The sequence below is a fragment of the Tachypleus tridentatus genome, chromosome 11 (genome assembly GCF_004210375.1).
Source record: "Tachypleus tridentatus isolate NWPU-2018 chromosome 11, ASM421037v1, whole genome shotgun sequence".
NCBI lineage: Eukaryota > Metazoa > Arthropoda > Merostomata > Xiphosura > Limulidae > Tachypleus > Tachypleus tridentatus.
Window position 1 is genome coordinate 88,406,294 of NC_134835.1, and position 21,395 is coordinate 88,427,688.

At 29.6% G+C, this 21,395-nt stretch overlaps 1 protein-coding gene across 1 annotated transcript in view; it reads right to left on the reverse strand.

Annotated features, from left to right (window-relative positions):
• LOC143232713 (histone-lysine N-methyltransferase 2C-like) overlaps positions 1-21,395 on the reverse strand; it is a 180,224-nt gene that overhangs the window by 112,795 nt on the left and 46,034 nt on the right. Inside the window, 8 exon segments of the mRNA XM_076468458.1 lie at positions 1,055-1,289; positions 4,451-4,534; positions 4,779-4,928; positions 7,338-7,473; positions 15,158-15,523; positions 16,356-16,504; positions 18,804-18,887; positions 20,365-20,499. Of these exon segments, the coding sequence (XP_076324573.1) occupies positions 1,055-1,289; positions 4,451-4,534; positions 4,779-4,928; positions 7,338-7,473; positions 15,158-15,523; positions 16,356-16,504; positions 18,804-18,887; positions 20,365-20,499 (1,339 nt within the window).

Below are 21,395 nucleotides of genomic sequence, written 5' to 3' on the forward strand. Positions count from 1 at the left end.
AGAACATTTTGTCTGGTCAGTTCAAAATATTTATACAAGCTCTGTTGTTGTGAAACACTGTCCTGAAAACTAATAAAATATAATAATATTTCTTTTCTCTTTGACTTTTTCTTTTTATTATTGTTTAGAAAATTTTTAACTTGTCTAATATTCATTTTTTTTTATATATATACTTCACTTTGACAACTGAAGTAGCCAAATTCTCACTACAACATCATACATACACTGTATAACTAAGAAGGATTTACCTATGAACTATGATCCATTTTTCAGTATGGATAGGAATGATATCATAGTATTTATATTATCATTACCTCTGGAAAAGATCAATTTGTATAACTAATAACTATGGTTTATTTTTATTGAAGATTTAAATGCCTAAATGTATTGATTCAATGAAACTGTTGTGCTTATTTCACTGCAAAAAAAAACAACAAAAAACTACAACATGAAACTTGAGATGACCTTTCTTTAGATAATGTAGCTTCTACAAAAAACAAAATATTTTTATATGTGATAGTTGTCTGAATACAAATCTTTGAAAATTTCAAAGGATTTCATAAAGATAGGTTTTTAGGAAGAATTATAAATGCTCATCTTTGTTGTAGATTTCATTAATTGACTTTTTATATGTTCCTACATTTTTGTAAAACTTTCCAATTATGTTGTTAACATTATAAAACTTACATTTTTATTTCTGTTTTGGTTTGAGAAATACCAAATGTAGTTCCACTGTGATTAAGATCACTAGCATACAATAACCTTTGCTGAGTAAAAAGTTCAAATATAATTAAATTTTGAATTTGATTTGCAAGTAATGACCACATAGAATAACCTCAAGATACCCACTAGCTGGAAAACTGGAAGGACAAAAAATAAGATATATAGAATCAATTCAGCTCTGATGTTATAATCATACTGCAAGAATCATCCACATGTACAGTTAAATGCATTACAAAGTAAAATGTATAAACAGACAACTTCACACACACACACACAAAAACAACAACAAAAGAACTGTTAGTTAAGTGACATAATCTATTTTTCAAATTACCTTCCAAAATCAGCTGAGAATTGGGCTTGAGATGATAAACTGAAAGAAGAATTCAACCCAATACCACCACTTGGGGTTGTTGGCCGGTGTGTTGGAGGTATATGAGGCACAGAACGCTGAGGTTGTGACTGATAGCCTGTAGATTGAGATGCTGTTGGTTGAAGCTGAGGAGCTCCCGATCTTACAGCCACAGCAACAGGAGCAGTAGCAACAGCAAATGCTGAGCTTGCTCCAACTGCAAAACAAATTATTATGGTTTCATATTAAAATGATTTCAAATAGTAATGAAACATACAAAGAGACAACTTCAGATCATATGAATACTTTACTAGCATAAGGTTAAAACATTAAATCATATAAATTTTTATTCTTGACTCTTTAGTTCTGTTATAATTAGGAGTTTTGAATTTTGGTTTTAGCCAATAAATACCCCAAATGAAAACCAAAACAGACTGGTATATAGCCAATAAACAGTGGAAAAACACCAGCAATGGTTATTTAATTCAACTAATTTCACCCATATCTCAGTGTAGTTAGTTATGCAATATTCTTCCTTCCTGACTAGTGCCTAATACTGATGAGTTCTAAATATTTAAAATGCATCCCCAAAGAAACTTAAAACTTATATGAAAGTAACTCATATATATACATTAATGTCATACAATATAAATTCAAATATACTCTGTACAGAGAATTAATTTTAGGAAAAAATGGAAAGAAAAACCTCTTAAAGTATATAAAAGCCAGAAGTTCCTCAAACCTTTTCAGGTTATCTACCTAACACTCAAAAACAGCTAAAAATAAACTTGGAAAACTTAAATTAATAAACAATGCAAAACAGACACCTAAGTACAGTTTACCTATCAAACTCCAGATTTCATCCTACTTACATGTGTGCAATATTTCTAAATTCTAATTAACACTTTTGCTGTGGGTCATGGGTCAAAGGTCATCCATTTGTTGAGTTGTATTCAAAATTTTACTGAACTGATGTTTAATGAATTTATATCAACAATTCTGTAATGAAATTGTAGATTCTAATTCAAACTTTATCAAAACATGAGTTAAGAACACACCTAAACACAGATTTTAGTGAGTTATGTGGTATGTTGAATGCAACTCTGTTTAAAATTAGACATTTGTGATGTCAAACTACTAAGTCAACAATTTCATACAAATTAGAAACTCAAATTACTTATATTGACAAACTAGAATAAAAGTTAGAACTTTGTACCTTTTTATTTTGCTAAGATAAGGTATATATACTGAATCAAATACAGTGTTCCCATTCAACTCTCCATTTTCTGAAACAGTTCCTTATAAACAGTATATGACATGTGAATAATGAGTTAACAGATCACAATGTTCTGGAGTGGTTTTCTCTTGTATTTCAATTTTTGAAAAAGTTACCACATTCTTTTGATTCAAGATTTTAGGAAGGTAGGCTGTGTCTTTTGTCTGTTCAAATTATCATATTTTTTAAAATCTAAGTATATCTTAGTTACTAAGCTTAATAAATTATAGTGGAATTTTAAGAGTATCAGTGTAGTTTTTTATGATTTTTTTGGCTATTCAACTGCATATATAAAAACATAAAAATTTTTTGTTTGGTATCCTCCATGAGAGAAATTTTAAAAGGTCTAAGCAAACTATGTCCAGCAACAACCACATACAAAAGTCATAGCAAGATAATTGTTTGTTTTAATTCTTGATTTATTGTTCTATATTTTAAGAAAAACAAGTTTAATAATTTATTTTTACATATTAATAATATGTAAATTTATATATTTATATGTATAAATATATATAATGTATAGCAACTGAAACGTGACTGTATATTACAAAATACTAGTCCACTGGAACATTACCAAGACAGGTTTCACATTGCTGAATATGTGACACTAGCGCATATGCACTGCACCAATACAACTTGTGTAATATTAGTTGGGCATGACTGGAAAGTCAATATAATAAAAACTAAAAAATGTATTTGTAAATATATAGTGTTATGAGACGTAAGGTACTTAAACTAAACATTCGTATTTTTATATTATAGTATGAAAAATCCAGAATTTATACTTTTTTCCTAATTTTTTTATGATGGTTGTGAGGTTGGTCAAATGACAGACCCCACATAGTTAGGGTATAGAAAATAACAAAATATAATGTCTCAGTAAAAACAAACATATGAAATGCATTTAGGAGGTTCTAGAGATTATGCAAACAATATTTGAGATTTTTGGAATGAAGAATAGTTTTTTTAAATTATAATATGAAATCATTTTGCACTCAACCTAATAACAAAAAATACTATTTTCACAAACAAATCTTTAGAAAAACTATTTCTTTAAAATATCTGATTTTTTGTATACAAAATACTTGTAACTTTTACTAAAAGTCTTCCACATTTTATGAAGATATACATGCTGTATCAAAAGGTATAGTGCAAATACTTGTGTAGACAAACTAGTGTATATTATACCAAGCCCAGAGTGTAAAGGTTAACAAAATAAATGATATTACGACAGTGTATGATGTTCTTTTTTTATTTTAACTAAAATGTGAGCAGCAAACATCAGTTTAAGAATTATTAGATTTTAAATACAACTTATAAACTAACAAATTCATGGCATAAATAAATGTAACTTTTAAAATGTTTCTACACTATGGAAGTTGGATTTATCATAATTTATCTCAATTTGCCCCAAAGTTAAATTGATATCAATCAACAATTCACTAGGTTCACTGTAAATACTTCTTGACTATCTAATATTGACAGCTAATTAATCTTTACTGTTCACAATTTTTACATATTATTCACCTAAGTCTTAAAACCAAAGATGTCATTCATTCAAAACCCTTTCTAAACCAGTAGAGAAGTACATACACATATTATAAGAAACATTTATTCACCACAGTTATTTCAAATTTTTTAGATCTACAAATGTTTTTGCTTCAGTTGCTTAATGCTCTAATTAATTTATAAGTTTCTAGTGTCAAATCAATTAAATATTATAACACTCATTTTATTTTTCTGTGGTATTACCTTAACATGTATAATTATTAACTAGCCATGAGAAGTCACCACTGCAACATCTCAAGACATAATGATTTGCCAGTGGAAAGGGAAGAAAAAACTTGTATATTCTTGTCTGCAAAGCAATATATTTTCACAAAAGATGTGTATATGCATAGATAACATGCCATTTTAGTGCTTTTAAGTGCAGTCTAATAATGTCTTACAGACACACCATGATATTAAAAATTTTAGATGAATGGACAGTATTAAAGGCACAAATAAAACTTCAGAGCTACACAAAATTGAAAATTACTTTTATTTAATTGGAGACTGAGTGAAATTCAATACATGTTTTAGAATATAAAACAATTCCTTACCACAGCTTTGCACAGTGGGCTGTTCTTGAGTTAGAACTCCCTTGAAAATATCTTCAACATCTTTACTATCCATATGAGGGAGTCCTACAGAAAAATGTTAACTTGTCTGGATTCAAGGTACTTAACATAAATTTAACCATCACCGAATATTCCTAAAACATAAATTTCCTATGTTTCATGCATAACATAATGATTATTAAAATGGCAAAAATAAAGCAAATGAACTTACGCAGATAAAAGTTACAAAAACGTTTTACTGTAATATACATTTTTTAAAATTCAAAATCTATAAGATAGAGCCTATAATGTATATAAAATTACTACATACCTGTGTCTTCAACCATAGTATCTAAATTGAAGTGTGGACTTAGTAGGTCAATGTTCGACCCTAAAGGATCATCTCTATTTACTGAAGTAGCAACATCAGTGTCATGTTTTAACTGTGGTCTTTCTTCAATAGAAGAAATAGCTTCTAAAGCTGGAACGAACAATTTTATATTTCAACATTTTTTGTGTTTTCTCTATGTGTAAGTATTCAAAAACGTAGCACACATAAGTTAATACTTAATAGATCCTGTTACAAATTTCAAGGATCTACAAAGTCCAATAAAAAAATGTAAAATTCACAGGTTAAAGTTCAAGAAAAGTATAAGATAAAAGACAGAGAGAGAGAAAAAACAACAACACTTTCTAAATGGGAGAGAAAACTGAAATTAGAAGATGATGAATTATTAGGAAGTGATCTAGGTTAGATGAATAACAATACACATTATGAAAAGCAAAAAAACAAAGTTATCCAGGTCAAAATTCGGCTAACATGTAATACATTGAAACGTACACACCGAGTCTTACAAGTACTTGTAAAGACAGTGAAATAAAAGGTAAAAATACACAACTAGATGAGATCAATCTTAACATAACAGTATTTACCATCAACAGAAAAAAAAACTATAAAAAGTCACCAAAGAAACTAGTGACTGTAGGAAACAACTTAGCAGGTCATCACCACCCACCACCAATTCTTGGTCTACTCTTTTATCAACAAATAGTGGGATTAACCATCACATTATAATCTTCCCATGGTTAAAAGGGTGAGTATGTTTGGTGTGACAGGGAAAGGAGCCCACAATCTCCAGTTTACAAGTCAAGCCCCTGAACCACCTAGCCATGCTGGGCCATTTATTCAGTGAAAAGTTACTATTTGCAGAATATGTAGAAAACTTCCGAAAAATGTCAGCCCTAACAGTCCTGTTTTAAGGATAAATAAGAATAAACACACTGTTTTAAGCATGCAAATAATATTTTTATATACGTACTAGCCAGGAAAACAAGTTTTATATTTTCTGCTAAATTATTTTGGCAACTAACCAGCCTGAATCACATAATATCATAACATCACCAGGACTAAAACGAGTTTATAATTTTCAAAAAAATGCTTACTAATTTATCAAGCTTTTGTTGTAAGTTGTTTTATGTTACAGTAAAGTACTTTATCCTTTTCTACCATGTCCTATTTTCAATATTTTTACAAAAATATAAAGATATAAACATGTGCTTCAGGCCAAATGAAAAAATTTGTTTGACAAGGCATTTTCACAAAAATAATAATAAAATTTAAAAAATGTATTTTTAATAAGGTTTACAGGTTCAATAGGAAGCATGAAGTTTTAAAGCTGAGACAGAGCAGAGTCAGAAACATAACTGAAAGGCAGAGTATTTAATCAATTATGGTTGTACTACACCTCAATTCAAACAAGCTGTAGATTTAATTTCACTAAACAGATTTTCTGACCAATAAAGCTATCATACCCTTTTTCTTGATTTCAAGAGAAAGAAATAGGAAAAAGGCCTATATGATACAACATTTTATCAACTAAAAATAGTCAATTTAATTGATGCACTATATAATTATTGTGATATACCAATAAAGTGAAACTTTTTAAAAATTCTGTGAGCTCTGTGCCAGTTTCATTAATGTATTTTTCCTATACAAAAAGTGATGCAGTCTGAGTTTAGAAGAGTATCATAAATATTTTAAGAAGCAAAATCAAATCTCAGGTTATACACAAATTCAAACAAGACTCATTTACTCTCACATTTTTTTGTCCACAATCAACTCAATAAATGAGGAAGTATGCAAATACACATGGTCTTTATGTGAATTCCCCCCTCACAATCAAGATATCTTTATTTATAAAAACATGTTAATAACACAACTTATGGTATGAGAACTGTGTTCCAAGACACAACTCCCTAGGATTTTCTAGTGAAACTCCTGATATGGACACAATGTACATACTATAGCATACACATTACAATAAGGGAAAAAAAAAAAATAATAAAAATTCATATCATCACATTATGCATTGAAATTAGCAAAATAAATACTTTTTTTCAATGCTATGAAGTCAAGTATAAGTATCCAAAGGGAAACACAATGTACGTTGACTAGTGGGAGTTCTTAAAAGGAGAGCGTTTTTGGCAGTCACAATAAGTTACCTAATTATATTTTATCTACTTATGAATATTACACTTTTACACAGTATGAAAAAATAAATCCCAGAGTCACGTCAGATAGATATGGTACACAATTCCATAGCAGAAAAGAAAAAGCTAAGAATAGCAATCCAATGCAAAATAACTGAAATACATTCACAAGTAGTTTTTCTTCATTATATATTTAAATGTAGTGCAACAAATAAACAAATCTGACATTGAATGTTGTTACATGAACTGAAGGATTAATATATACAACACAGTTGATTTGTCAAAGGGTTTGAAATTTTCACAGAACAGTACGATAATGTTACTTTTGCAAAGTAAATTTCTAAAAAAGTTAAATAATTTCTAATATTTTATCTTCTAGTTATGTAGTAAATAAATATACCTTCATCCTGTTTAGCCAAATCATCTCCATCATTCATCAATATATTCATCAATTCATCGTCTTGAGCTATATCTTGGGGTAGAGGAAGTAAATCCTTTAAAGCCTCACTATCACCAAGGTCTGCTTCATCCATGCCCTGGGTAAATATAGAATTAAGTTTCTTTCAAAGTAGTTCAAATTAATTACACTAATGAATTTGATATTTTCTATGCAATAAGCCAGTTACAGGTAAAACCTCCAACAAGAAATAAATAAAATAAGTGTGCACAAACCAAAACAAGAAACAAAAAAATGCTTCATCCAAGCCCTGGATAAATATAGTACTAAGTTTCCTTCAAAGTCATTGAAGTTAATTACACAAATGAATATGATATCTGCTATGCAATAAGCCAGTTACAGGTAAAACCTCCAACAAGAAATAAATAAAATAAGGGTGCACAAACCAAAACAAGAAACACAAAAAAAATGCTTCATCCAAGCCCTGGATAAATATAGTACTAAGTTTCCTTCAAAGTCATTGAAGTTAATTACACAAATGAATATGATATCTGCTATGCAATACGCCAGTTACAGGTAAAACCCCTGAGAAGAAATACATAAAATATGAGTGCACAATCATTAAAAAAAACAACCTAAATACATCACAAAAATAGCAAACCATGAACTGTTAATATAGATGTATTTTTGCTAACTTTTCAGCAATTATTTTCCTAACAGAAAATAAGAAAAGGGCCTATTAATTAAGATTTTACATTTCTATACTCAGATTTCTATACTATAACTTTTCAAAAGTTTTGTGTATCATCAAGAAATTTTTAAAGCTTTTGGTAAACATTATGAAGCATTTGTAAACAAAAAATAATCAAAGTTTTTAATCAAATATTTTTCACTAAAAATTTGTCTATGAATACATGGAGTCAAAGTGAATACAGCTCCAAGTGCAAAGTGATTTTCATATTAAGATTAAAAATACTTTTCTTTACTTAAATACTTTAAATTTTCATTCGCAATATATCTCCAAAATCCTCTAAATCAGGCCTTGACCAATATTTTCAGATTTAGAGCCACTAATGTTTGTAACATGATATAAGGGCTACATCACTACCTTGATTATCCATGAACCTCGATTATCCTCAATTTTTATCTCTTCCACAAATTTTCTGAAAATAATCTACACAATAATTTACATTTTTGGAGAAACTGTCACTCAGAAATTAATTTTGGTTGCAAAAGTTCAGGTGTTGCATAATATCTGGAGTTTATGAGTAGAGAATCTGGCATAAAGGGGCTCGTGAGACAACTAGATGCAATGGGAAACATTTGTTTCTCTTCAGCCCCACATATGGAATTAAGGTTAGGTGTTTGAGGAATACAGTTAATATCTTATCTTAACTGTATGATGATTCTATGCTTGGTATGTGAAGGGCATTTGGGAAGTTGAATTTTTAAAATAGAGGAGTAAATTCAAAACCAAAAGTGTCAATGAGAGCCTTGTTGAAGGAAGCAAGTGGGACAGGTTTGAATGTTCAAGCTGCTGGTTCCAGAACAACTAGTTCAGGTACAGCCTTGTCTCTTTTATTTGCAACTGTTAAGACAGGAATGCAAAAATTTGTAGCTTGGTTAACTTTGATTAGTTATTACAGATACAAAATCCACAACATACAAAATACCCATTATGATTTCACTCAACTTCAGATGTCATTTGCTGTTTTCATGATGCATGGCAGGTGTCATGTAATCATAGATACATGGTTCACGTTGTGTTACACACTGTCCACTATCAACAGATAATTGTTATCTTCAGTCTGTTTTAACAAAGGCTTTTTCATAATAATCCACAAACAGAGATTTGCACTAATGCACTAATTTTTGACTGACTTTTAACAAACACTGATTGGGTGTGAATGCACTTCTGTGTCTACAACAGAAAAGGTTTCCTAAATTTAGGAGCTACTTATACCTATTTTAGTGATTAAATTCAATTAAAATAGGAATAGGCAATAATAACCACAAAGTTCCAATGAACTTTCTCTGACAGTTTCTACTTTCATCCTTTTCATATCTATTTCCTATGTTTATTTCACTGTTAGCAGTTGAAGTAGAAACCTGTTGAACATAAAATGTGTGGTGTAATTACCAGAATTATCCCACAAAGTGTATTGTAATTCTAACTCTGAGAACACAGTGAAAGAGGATTTACTGGCTTGTTTACAATTGCAACAAAAATTGTCCAATATAATAAATGTTCAAGAAAATATTTATGATATGGCTCTGTACAGTCTTGGTTGATCCAAGAAACTTAATTAGTATATCAATGTTAGTCATCCTGCTTAAGTGGTCACACCTTAGCAGTATAGGTGTACAAAGTATATAAGTGCTTACAAACATAACTATTTAATCATGGATGATTAATTTTTAGTTATTTTTCTGAAAACACAGAACTGTAAATAAAAAATATACAGAAACCAATGATTTACATTACTTACGATGTTATAAAATTGACTTGTACTTGCTCATTGTATTTCCTAAGTCTCATTTTACTCTCTCAAGTGGAGGGGAATGATAAATTAAGTTTTGTAAGTTGTAAGTTACAGAGATGCATTTTAAAAACTAAAAAAAATATCAAATTACAATCCTGGTACACATAAAACTCCAGTTATGTATTTGGCTTGCTAACTGGGCTATGTGCAAGTTCAAAACATCTCACTTCTGTTCAGAACAAATCAGTCAACAGTCTTCACAATTTCCCGTGAAACAACAAGATTCTCCTTACAAGCATTTACAAGCTACCACAGGTTTACAGGATTATGAACATACTCTTTCTCTTGGTTATAAACATGTACTGAAACCCATGTGCATCTTTACAAAATTTTGAACATTACTTGTAAACAATACAATACTTTCATATACAAAATATTAAGCTTTAAGTATAAAGATTTGGTTGTGAATTGTTTTTCTCAGAATATTCACTATCCAACATGACAAGTAATTTTGCATTTAAGAGTAAAACACTTTTCTTTATCTGAAAATTATCAAGTTTCATATGTGTAATCTCTATATCCTTCTACATAACCATATAGCATTTTTTCAATAAAACTGTATTTAATGTCATTTTATGAATGTTAACTATATAAACACCATAAAAATTAAGAAATAAAACTAAATTATCTTTTTCTTTGTTCTAGAATAAGAGCAAATTTTAACAGGAAACCACAAAAGTTTTCTCTGTATTGCCTAAATCTTGTAGCAGCATACATCCACTTATTAAAATCCTCCAACACAAGTTGAAGGACTTGCAGCTCATTGTTTTTTTGTTTTGTTTTTTTTTGAATTTCGCACAAAGCTACTCGAGAGCTATCTGTGCTAGCCGTCCCTAATTTAGCAGTTTAAGACTAGAGGGAAGGCAGCTAGTCATCACCACCCACCGCCAACTCTTGGGCTACTCTTTTAGCAACGAAAAGTGGGATTGACCATCACATTATACGCCCCCACAGCTGGGAGGGCGAGCATGTTTAGTGCGACACGGGCGTGAACCCGCGACCCTCGGATTACGAGTCGCACGCCTTACGTGCTTGGCCATGCCGGGCCCTTGCAGCTTATACTATTGTATCAAACAGCATAACAAACAAGTTGATGGAGTGTATATACCCTATGAAGATTCTTATTATTTTTCTTTCATTATGTTATCTAAAAAATTTTATTTTTTTTACATTTTAGTTATTTTAATAACAAGAAATAGTGAAAACAAATAAAAAATTCATAATTATGTATCAATCACTTTTATTTTCAGCAGTTTTATACTTTATCTCTTATTTTCTTTGTTGTAACTTTAAACTTCATTCTTCAGCTTGTAGTTTAGTAATTAAATAATAATAAAAAATAAAGGTTGCAAATGTAAAATAAAATGTATTCTTAGTACTGATCACAAAATTTCAAAGTACTTACAGTCAGCATATTATAATTCTGAATTTTTAATACTTATTTTCTGCAGTTATTTTATCACTAGTAGATGGCTTAGAAATATGAAAAAACAAAACTAAGAGTATTGTCTGTCTTTTTCAGTAGGAGCAATGAATTTCCAAGGAAAATCTCCTTAGGAGTTTCTTCTTGTATTTTTAATACCTATTCCTTATGTTTATTCTATTGTTAGCAGATGAAGCAGAAACCTGCTGAATATAAAAGCAATGAATCACCATTTCTGTTTGGGTATTACTGCACTTAACCACTATCAATTACATAATGAGAAATATGTAAAATATTATAAAATGCTTATGCCATGACTTTGTAGAAAGTCTGAGCAAATCCAATAAACGTGTCACATATTTCAATATTACTTGATAAGTGAAGATTTCCATCAGAGTCTATTTAAATCTCAGCTCTAAAAATACAGTGGGGGTAGGATTTATCAATTGTTTACCCATTACGATAGTTTTAACAAGAATTGTGTACAGTACTAAATAAAAGTGAGAAAAAACATTTATGATATTACTCTGTACAAAGTAGTATCCAATTCAATAAACTTGGGTGGTCAGGATTTAGTAATGATACAGGTGTGAGAGTGCTTATGAACATCCTGCTTTCTATTTTACCAGACTTACACTGTAACCAATAAATATGTAGTTTTCAATACTTTGTAAAATTCAGTGAAGTGACAATTACCACATTTTACATAGGTATACTATTACTATTTACATATAAATATTGAATTTTTCCTTAAAACATAGAACAGTAAATAAAAGTATTTGGAAACACTAGAATTTCAGCACTTGTGAGCTGTACTTACTAACTGTCATCACAAGCTTTGTCCAAATTCACATTTCTACGTAGAAAAATATCATTTTTGTAGACTTCATATGTGCATTTTTGAAAACCAAAAAACTGTAAATGTCTGTACCAATACCACAGAAATCTATTGTAATTTATCAAGCTTCCTACCTATGCTGTATTTGGGTCTGAAAAAATTAATTTCTGTTCAGAAAAATAGCATTAATCCTAACACTTCAAACTCTCCAAGGATATGAGCTTTTCTCTCACATATAACTTAAAAAGTCTAACAGAATTATGTAGCACTTTTGATTGGATATAATCTAAAAGGTATGAATACACAGTTGTATTCATGAGGTTAAAAAACATGTCAAGAAGTCTTGACATAAATGAAATAGAAACCCTATAACCCAAGTACTTTCAAAAGGTGGACCTTTCTTTCTCTGGCCCCTGAAGAAGAAAGGTCCATCTTTCCAAAGCACTTTGGTTGTAGGGTTTCTATTTCATTTCAAATAAGCAGTTGTAGATACACAAGTTTTCACAAATGATGAAGTGGTGGGCAAAGCAAACATCGTAGATTCAATATTATGTCATCTCAACAAACATTAAAGGTAGGAGGTTCTTTGGTTATATTCTAGCTTGCCAATATCATAAATTTGAGTTTATAATTCATATGAAACTATATACACTGTACTGTGGGCACCATAAAATGTAATCTGACCAAATCCAGAAGATGGCATACCAGTGTAACACCAAAAAATGAATATTTAGCCATTTTTCTTGTATTTACTTTCAAATTAAGAAACCAACTAATGTATAATGTTAAAATTTGAATTATAGTTTACAATTTGATATTAAGCTTATTGACATACATTCATAAAATAGTAGTTCAATCAATATGCAAATCTACAAGTATTATAACATGCCCTCTGACCCCTACCCATTTTAATGGAGTTAAACAAATTAGGCATGAACAGACAAAAGGTTTCAAAAAAATGAAATAGTAGGTGGGGCTACCCTGGTATGTTTACAAAATATACTGATATCTCAACAAATAAAAAAATATACTTTATTAAAACATCTGATTTTTTGTGCACAACAGAATTTTAAAGTTTATTGATAGTTATCCAAACTTCATGAAGATATATTTAATAGATTAAATATAGTTTGTATAAATTTGTGGTTATAAAGTAGTTCCAAGGTGGGCCATAATAACCAATTTCAAAAAACAAGTGTATAACAAAGTTAGATTCTTGAGTTTAACATGTGGATAAAAGCCTTCTCAGTAAAGCGGCATTATTTAATTCGACCTCTTTAAAGTGATGATTTCACTGTACAAACATAAAAAACCTTATTAAAAAACAACACTATAATACACTCATGTAAATTAAATATTAACTCTCAAATTATAATATAAATAGATGAAACTTTAGAATTTGTTTACAAAATTACACAAACACATGTCAATCTGCATGTATCTGTGTAAAATAAATTTTGCTAATAGAAAGTATAAAGAAAACTGTGATTTTACTAGCTTCTTTAAGATTTTTTCAACTTTAATTTTGTTTGTATATCAATCCTTATGTATTGTATCATTTAATTTAGTTCTGCTGAGAAAATAAGTTTTGTTAACCTAGTAACAACCACATACAATTAGTTATTATAGTAATATGTATTACACACTAAAGTTGGTTACAAAATTTAATTTTATGCTGCATCCAAACTTTCATTTCATCAAATTATAATAAAGTCATGTATTATGTGACTTAAAATAAAAAAATAAATAAATGTTAGTTTATTTCCCTTTATTCTACCACAACAATCTGAGAACAATATAGTAATTTGAAATACATTGGCAATCCAATCCTTAAATGTATAGGTACATCAATTCAATGCTCCTGTCATACAGTTAGATTACTGCATTGCAAAAAAACCCTGCTAGATGAAGTACTCTGAGATGTGAACTAAGTTTTTTACACATTATGTAGCTTCTGTAAAATAACTTAAATTTATATGTAATATTCACATAAATTTGTAACTTTCAAAATTCAGAAACATTTCTTTGTGAAATATTTTTTTAGGGAACAATTAAAAACATTTACCTTTGTTGGAGATTTCAATTACTGATTTTTTTTGTCTTTCCACTCCCTTGCACAGTTTCACAATAATTTTTATTTTATAACACTGTGAATTTTCTTTGCTTTGAAATGACGAACACCACATGCAGTATAATGTAAATTCATAATTCAAATGAAGTATCAAATTATAAACCAGGTTTAAAAAAAAACCGAGAGCTATAATTGTGGAGGAAGATGTTCAGAAACATCTTTTCTTCTTGCATGATATCACAAAGTTAAGATTTTATTACTTTTATTATACACTAAACTAAAAGCCAAGTCATATTATACAGTTGAAAATAACAAAAAGAACTTTAATTCAGGATTAAGAAATTTTCTGTTTCTCATTGACTTTTGAAAACATTTTGCTGCAATCCAACACAGATCAACATTATAAATCTACAAGTCAGCTACTGTGATAATATGACTATTTCTTTTTCATTAACAGTTTATGAAATCACCTTTGATGTAAAATAATACTATTTAATAGTACCCAGCTTCAAACACACAGTAATTTCAGGTGATACAATTTTTTTAATGTATAATCATATTCTTTCTACACACAAAAAAACAACACTTTAGATGTTTTATTAATATATTGCACTCAAGACAATATATCTCAATTTCAACAGGTCTTATACACAATCAATGGTAAATAATTAACAGCAGTAACTAAAAACTTGACAGATACTGACACATATTTACACAATACAATCAACCACATCTCTATAAATTTTTAAGTTGTGTCTGCCAAATATGATCATATAACAGGTTATATTGTGGTTTTTTCCATTTTCTTCATTGATTTTTGAAGCTAAGATTCTACTGGCATGTTAACAAAATGATATATTATGTGAGAGTTGCATATTTTTATATTTAAAGAATAAAACAATAAAATAATTTTATTTTTAAGAAGATGCAGTAGCTATCGAAACATACCTTTGGTGAAGATTCATCTTTTTCCTCAATATTTTGTTTTTCTCCTTTATCTTGACTTCCAGTTAGCATAGTTGTTAAAATATTTGAAAAGTCAGCAGATGAACTAGTTACTCTTACAGGTACTGCTGATGACTGAGGAACATTACTATATGATGTTCCAGCTAAGATGGGTGTATTAACAGCACTAACATGTAGACTGGTTCCTTGTTCACTCATACCAGTCTGAGAAACCTGAGTCTTAGGTAGTGACATCATTATTGTTTTTTCTTGATTTCTAGTTGGAATACTAGATGAATCATCAGCTGATACCTCTAAGTGACTTTCACTTTTACTTGTTTCCAAAAGTTCTCGTCCAAAAAATGCTTCCTGAATACATAATTACAAAGCAATCAAATTTACATGAGAATATAACATCATTTTCTGGTCCTGAAATTGATTTAAACATTTTTCTAGGTCAGATACACAACAGGTTTAGTACAAAACAAATGTCAACATACTACTTGAAAGTAAAACAAATTAATTTCTAAACCTGACCTTTAGTTTCAAGATTTAAAAGTTACCACCTATCTCTTTATATGTATCTGCTTGGCTAAATAAATAAGATTTAATACTAACCCAGTTTTTAATCATCAAAATTACTTGCTTTTTTGGCTATTTCTTAGAGAAGAATTTAGAAATCTTATACTTTTAAAAGAATGTGCAACTTTTCAACATAAAATAGTTAAAAAGAACAAACAAACAAAAAAACAACTGTAACCCAAAGTACTTCTTGAACTTATAAAGTTTCTTAACCCACTAAAGATAAGTAATTATTTTTTATTCCATAAGGTAAACCAGTTAAAAAAAAACTGTTAAATATTGCGGAAATTGTTCTTTAACTAGATACTCACACTTGAATAAATTGACTCAAGTCTTAAAGCCACACTTTTATATATATAAAAGGATTACCAATACATAAATGTTTTATTTCATGTGGTAACTCTGTGATAAAAAACATACACTATGAAATATCATATAAATAGTTCTTGTTTATTAAAAAATAAATCTTTATTCTTGAACTAGATGTATGCAACTGAATAAAGCGACTAGTCTTAAAGTTACATAACTTATTAAAAAAAAGTTACCAATAGATAAAATTTGCCTAGGTTAGCAAAGCTTTTTAATCAATTTTAGCTCCAATTATTCACCTGTAAATTACCTGTAAGTATGATGGGAAACATTCCTCAAGAGGGTTTTTCTTCTTCACTCTTCGTCTCCTCTTTGGCTTCTCTTGGATTGGCTGTTCAGTATGGGCTTCTCCAACAACAGATTTCAGAGCTTCCCCAACACCCATCCCATCTGTTTGATCTGTATAACATAAACAAAAGGCATGTAATTATGCAAAAAATAAAAAAAAATATTTATTCTTTAAACCTATGCACAATTTAAGCTGGCAAAAAAGTGATTATAAAGCACATTTCACAGTTCAATATGTCATATTTCACAAGTGGTATAACATAGGAAGGAGATATTGCACAGTAGTATTAAGTGTATGGTGCAGGTTCAAAAGCCACAAATGTCACATATTATCACCAATTGCACCATTATGGCCTAATGTTTGATCACTCACAGCAACTATTCAAGATGTGCTTTTCCTAGCTTCCAGAATGCACTGTAGCTTCATGACAATGGACATTAGTGTAGTAATGCACTCTTATCTGTTGCACTGGTATTCTTAAAGTGTGCAATATTGTGAAGCTACCCGTGGTACACCCCTGACTTCAGGTAATCCTACATCTAAAGATTGGTTGTTGTTAGGTCTGGTAAACAAAATGGACATCCAAACAGAAAATGCTCCTGTAAGGTGTGTTTTGTGCAAGTTACCAACTTACAGAAAGGTACCATCCTTCATGGAAATGTTAGTGTATCATACTTCATTACTGCAACATGAGAATAGCAATGTTTACAAGCAACAGGCACCACTTAAGAGGAGACAGGAGCATTTATGGGTGTTGGCACTTCCAGAAAGGGTAAAGTGTGCTTTATTAGCGCATAAATCATTCTTAAGTCATTCACTGACTTACAGTCTTGTCAAGAACTGAAATACAAATGAAAAGTTTGATTAAATACATACTCTTCAGTGCTTGAACATAACTTGTAAAAAAACAACAACACACACACACACACATAATGTGCATTGCTGCACCAATGTGCTGGCTTGTTCTGCTACGGCATGGCTGAATTAAATGGTCGTGTCAGAAAGTGTTAGTGGCCTATCTGTACATGATTCATTACAAATGCAGCCTAAAATAAGGCCTCAGCACTGCATGTTTTGGTGAAATAGCATTTCACTAGTTCATCTCTCTGCATGCTTCTCTGTTTTTCATGTTGGTTGAAAGACATATGCTCTAATCAACAGGTCCACTTATATTCATTGCAAAGAGTATAACCCGATATTTTTTTATTTACTGTTATGTATTTCTTAACATAAGTAATAATATGCAAAAAGTAGAAAATTATTAGGTGATCAGAAAACCTAAGTGAAAAGCAAAATTAAACAAAAAACATTTGTCTTGAAAAACACATGTGAAATGCTGTCAAGTGATGTAACTCAAAAATTTGTTTACCCTAAGCTCTCACCGTTCAATTTATTGCTTTGTCACACTAGTCTGGAGTGGTTCAAAGAAGAATAAAACAATTAAGATGAAACGCAAGTAGACGTGTTTGTTTTTGAGCACAAAGCTACACAACAGATTGTGTGCTGTACCCACCATGAGTATCAAATTCAAGTTTGTAAGTCTGTGGGCTCACACTGCTTCTGTTGAACCACTGGGGTCAGGCAGATGTGAAACTATTAAAGACTTTCACAATCTGTTTAGAATAAATAAATGACTGTCTCTTACATCCAGCATTCATTCTAGAAAAAAATAATTTTTGTTTTGATTTCATATTTTAAAACTTGTGCTGCAGACAAGTTCACTGCAGTTAACATGAAGAAAATACAAAACAAAGCACAAAGTTTTACCAAAAAATGGTTATACAAATGAAAACTGAGATGAAAAGAAGTATTTTTATTCTTAACGTGAAAACCACCTTGCACTCAGACTGAATTAGTAAAATTTTATTAAATTCACAGAGAAATCTTTAGTAAAAATACTTTATTACAAAATAAGCCCATCAATTATCATTAGGCCATTTTTGTGTACAAGATATATTCCACAAAGATATATTTAGTACATTCAAAGTTATAGTATACAAAATTTCACAGATACAAGATTGTCCAAATGACAGCACACACACAGAATAACACCTATATCAATTTCATTATTCTATGCCACCATTTGGAGATATGATGCCATGAGCTGTTAAATTTTCTTTACCATCACCCTGTACTCATTAGACATCAGGATAAAGGCAATATTTACACATATCATTTCTTCTGTCTGGGTATCAAGTATTTTGAAAATACTCAGCCACTACAAAATATAATCCACAATAAAGTCAAGAAAAACTTTCTTTCATTATTATTATAATAGAGGCTGGTCTTATACAAGATTTTTAGTCAGTCCCTGAAAAATCTTTAAATATAATAAAAATATTTATGTTCAAGGTTTACCAAATAATATTTCACAATTTATTTAAAAAAAATAGCAATATAATTTTTTACCCATACTAGTAGGAGTCTGTTCATTTCCTTGTTCTTTAGTAGAAAGGCTCCTAGCTCTTGGTCTAGCAACAAACCCACCAATTCCTGTCATGGAAAATTAGAGTGGTAAAAACTGTTTCATCATTATATTCTACTACTTCATAACTGTACCTACATTATAAATTAAATTCCACTTCAAATAACAAATATACCTATGTGTATTCTTCTAACATACGAATTATTTACAATATCAAATACTTCTACCTGAGTAAGAAACAAGTTTCACCTAAATTCCAAAATACTTGATATAAATTAAGAAAGCATAATGAAAAAAATATTAATTACTATAATATAGTGTGTGTGTGTGTTTTCTTATAGTAAGGCGACACTGAGCTACATGCTGTCCACCAAAGGGAATTAAACTCCTGATTAAACTCTAGCATTGTAAATCCAAAGATGTACTGCTGCCCAACATTGAACTACTATAATATAGATCTCTAGGAATGAAAATGGTATTTACTGTGCAACTTTCTTTTTAAGCAATACAGTTTCATGGACCTCATTTTAAGTACTTGAAGGTACACTTCTAATATTTTAACACATTCTGAGATATTAGTGCAAGTCATAAGACTTTTTCATTATTTATTCTTATGTTTTTGTATCTCACACAATTCCTTAATTCACTTTTAGCTGATAACACTTATGCATACAATTAATGTCTTTCTAAATAATAGTTCACACATATTGTATAATTTTGCTTGTGCAAAAGAATGAAATGCATGGAACAAAAACTTATATGATAACTATTTCATAGTTTCCTTATATTCAAATCTACTCATGCTCAAAAGACCTACAATTCATCTTGTGCATAGATTAATAAAAGAAATAAAATATTAAGGTTATCTAAAATGTGCATGTTTGTATCAAAACATAATTAACAACATCACTGAAAGACAGTTTCAGTTCTCAGTTGTAATGGCAAAATAAATATACACAGCACAGAAGACTTACATAATTCTTATTAATATATAATTGAAACCGAGAAATTTAAATATGCACCCACACAGAAAGGAAATAAACTACAAACTTTTGTCAGCTAGTTAATGCAAGTGTACAAAAGAAGGCTAAATCTTCAAATAAAAACTAAATAAAAGTTACTAAATATAACTTGAGATTTCAAGATAATTCACAATTGATTACGTGAATTCATTCATATTTTTTAATATATTAAAATATTACTGTGTACCCAAAAACTTGAATTTCAGACATGCACAATTCCTTTGTTGTGAAGATTAAAAGTATCTACTTACTAGCAAAAGTAGAAAGTTGTTTATTTATAGAATTAAGACTTTAATAAACACACTAATTACAGAAGATAACTGTTCTCACACGGAAACATTATTTATTATATCAAAAGAGAAACATTTTGAAGTTCAAAATGTTTATTTCATTTTCATTGAAAAAATTTCCTCAAGCATTATAAAAACTATAAAAACCAAATTTAGGGAATATTTATATAATAATTATTCAGTACAAGTTAATAGTCTTATTCTTCAACCACCAGTAACTTTTAAGAACTTACCAAGTTTATGCAACTTCCTTTGTCGCCTCTTTTTTTCTAAGCTAGCATCAGTTACCTCTCCCTTCATCCCATCTTCTCCATCATCAACTTCCATTCTTACATCTGTTTCAATACTTACTAGGTCTGCAGCAATATCTAGAAAGGATGATCAAATGTTCTTAAATACAACAAAATAAACTACATTTTATCTTTATATATAAATTCTGGAATACCATATTTGAATTTTATTTCTAATGCTATTTTAACACACTGTTATTTATTCAGGACATAATGCTAAAGCAGAAATAAGTTTGTAATATAGAAAGCAGAAGCAGTTCCATGTGCAATGTAAAATGAGAAATCAGCCTTATCTCCAACTCTACTTAAATACAAACAATGGATTTTATATTTTACTTAAAACTTATCATAAATATTCCCTGACCCAAAGTATGGGACCTCTGGTTCTCTGTGGTACAAAATAGTATTTGTGAAAATTCAATGGCAATAATACACACAATGATATCACTTGTAGCTTCATGTACATTAACAAGAAATATTTATTTTAATGAATACATTACGAGTTGAAGTATTTTCTACTATATCAAATTTTTATTTACTCCACTCATATACTTATAACAAATATACCCTCACAACTTGTTTCAAGAAATCTAAGACAACAAATTTAATTAAAATGTTATGTATCACAAATTTTAATGCTTAAATTTTAAAACAGCTATAAAACGTGAGTAAAAAAATAGCCTAACTTTGTTTTCTTTTTAATAGTTACACATTTAACTTTCAAAATATTCTTTAATGTTCTAGACAATTAGATTAATGGGTATTGTATCAAAGATTTTCCAAGTTCTTACTGATGCTAAACTGGCTTTTCTTCTTCAGTCATGTAAATTAGATGTGCTGCTATAATGTTGGGACTTTTTCTGGTAATACTATTTCAATATACATACAACCAATAACATCAGACAAATTCACAGGATGATATTACACAGAAAACACACAAAAGTTACAATTACAATGACTTCAGTTAACTTCTC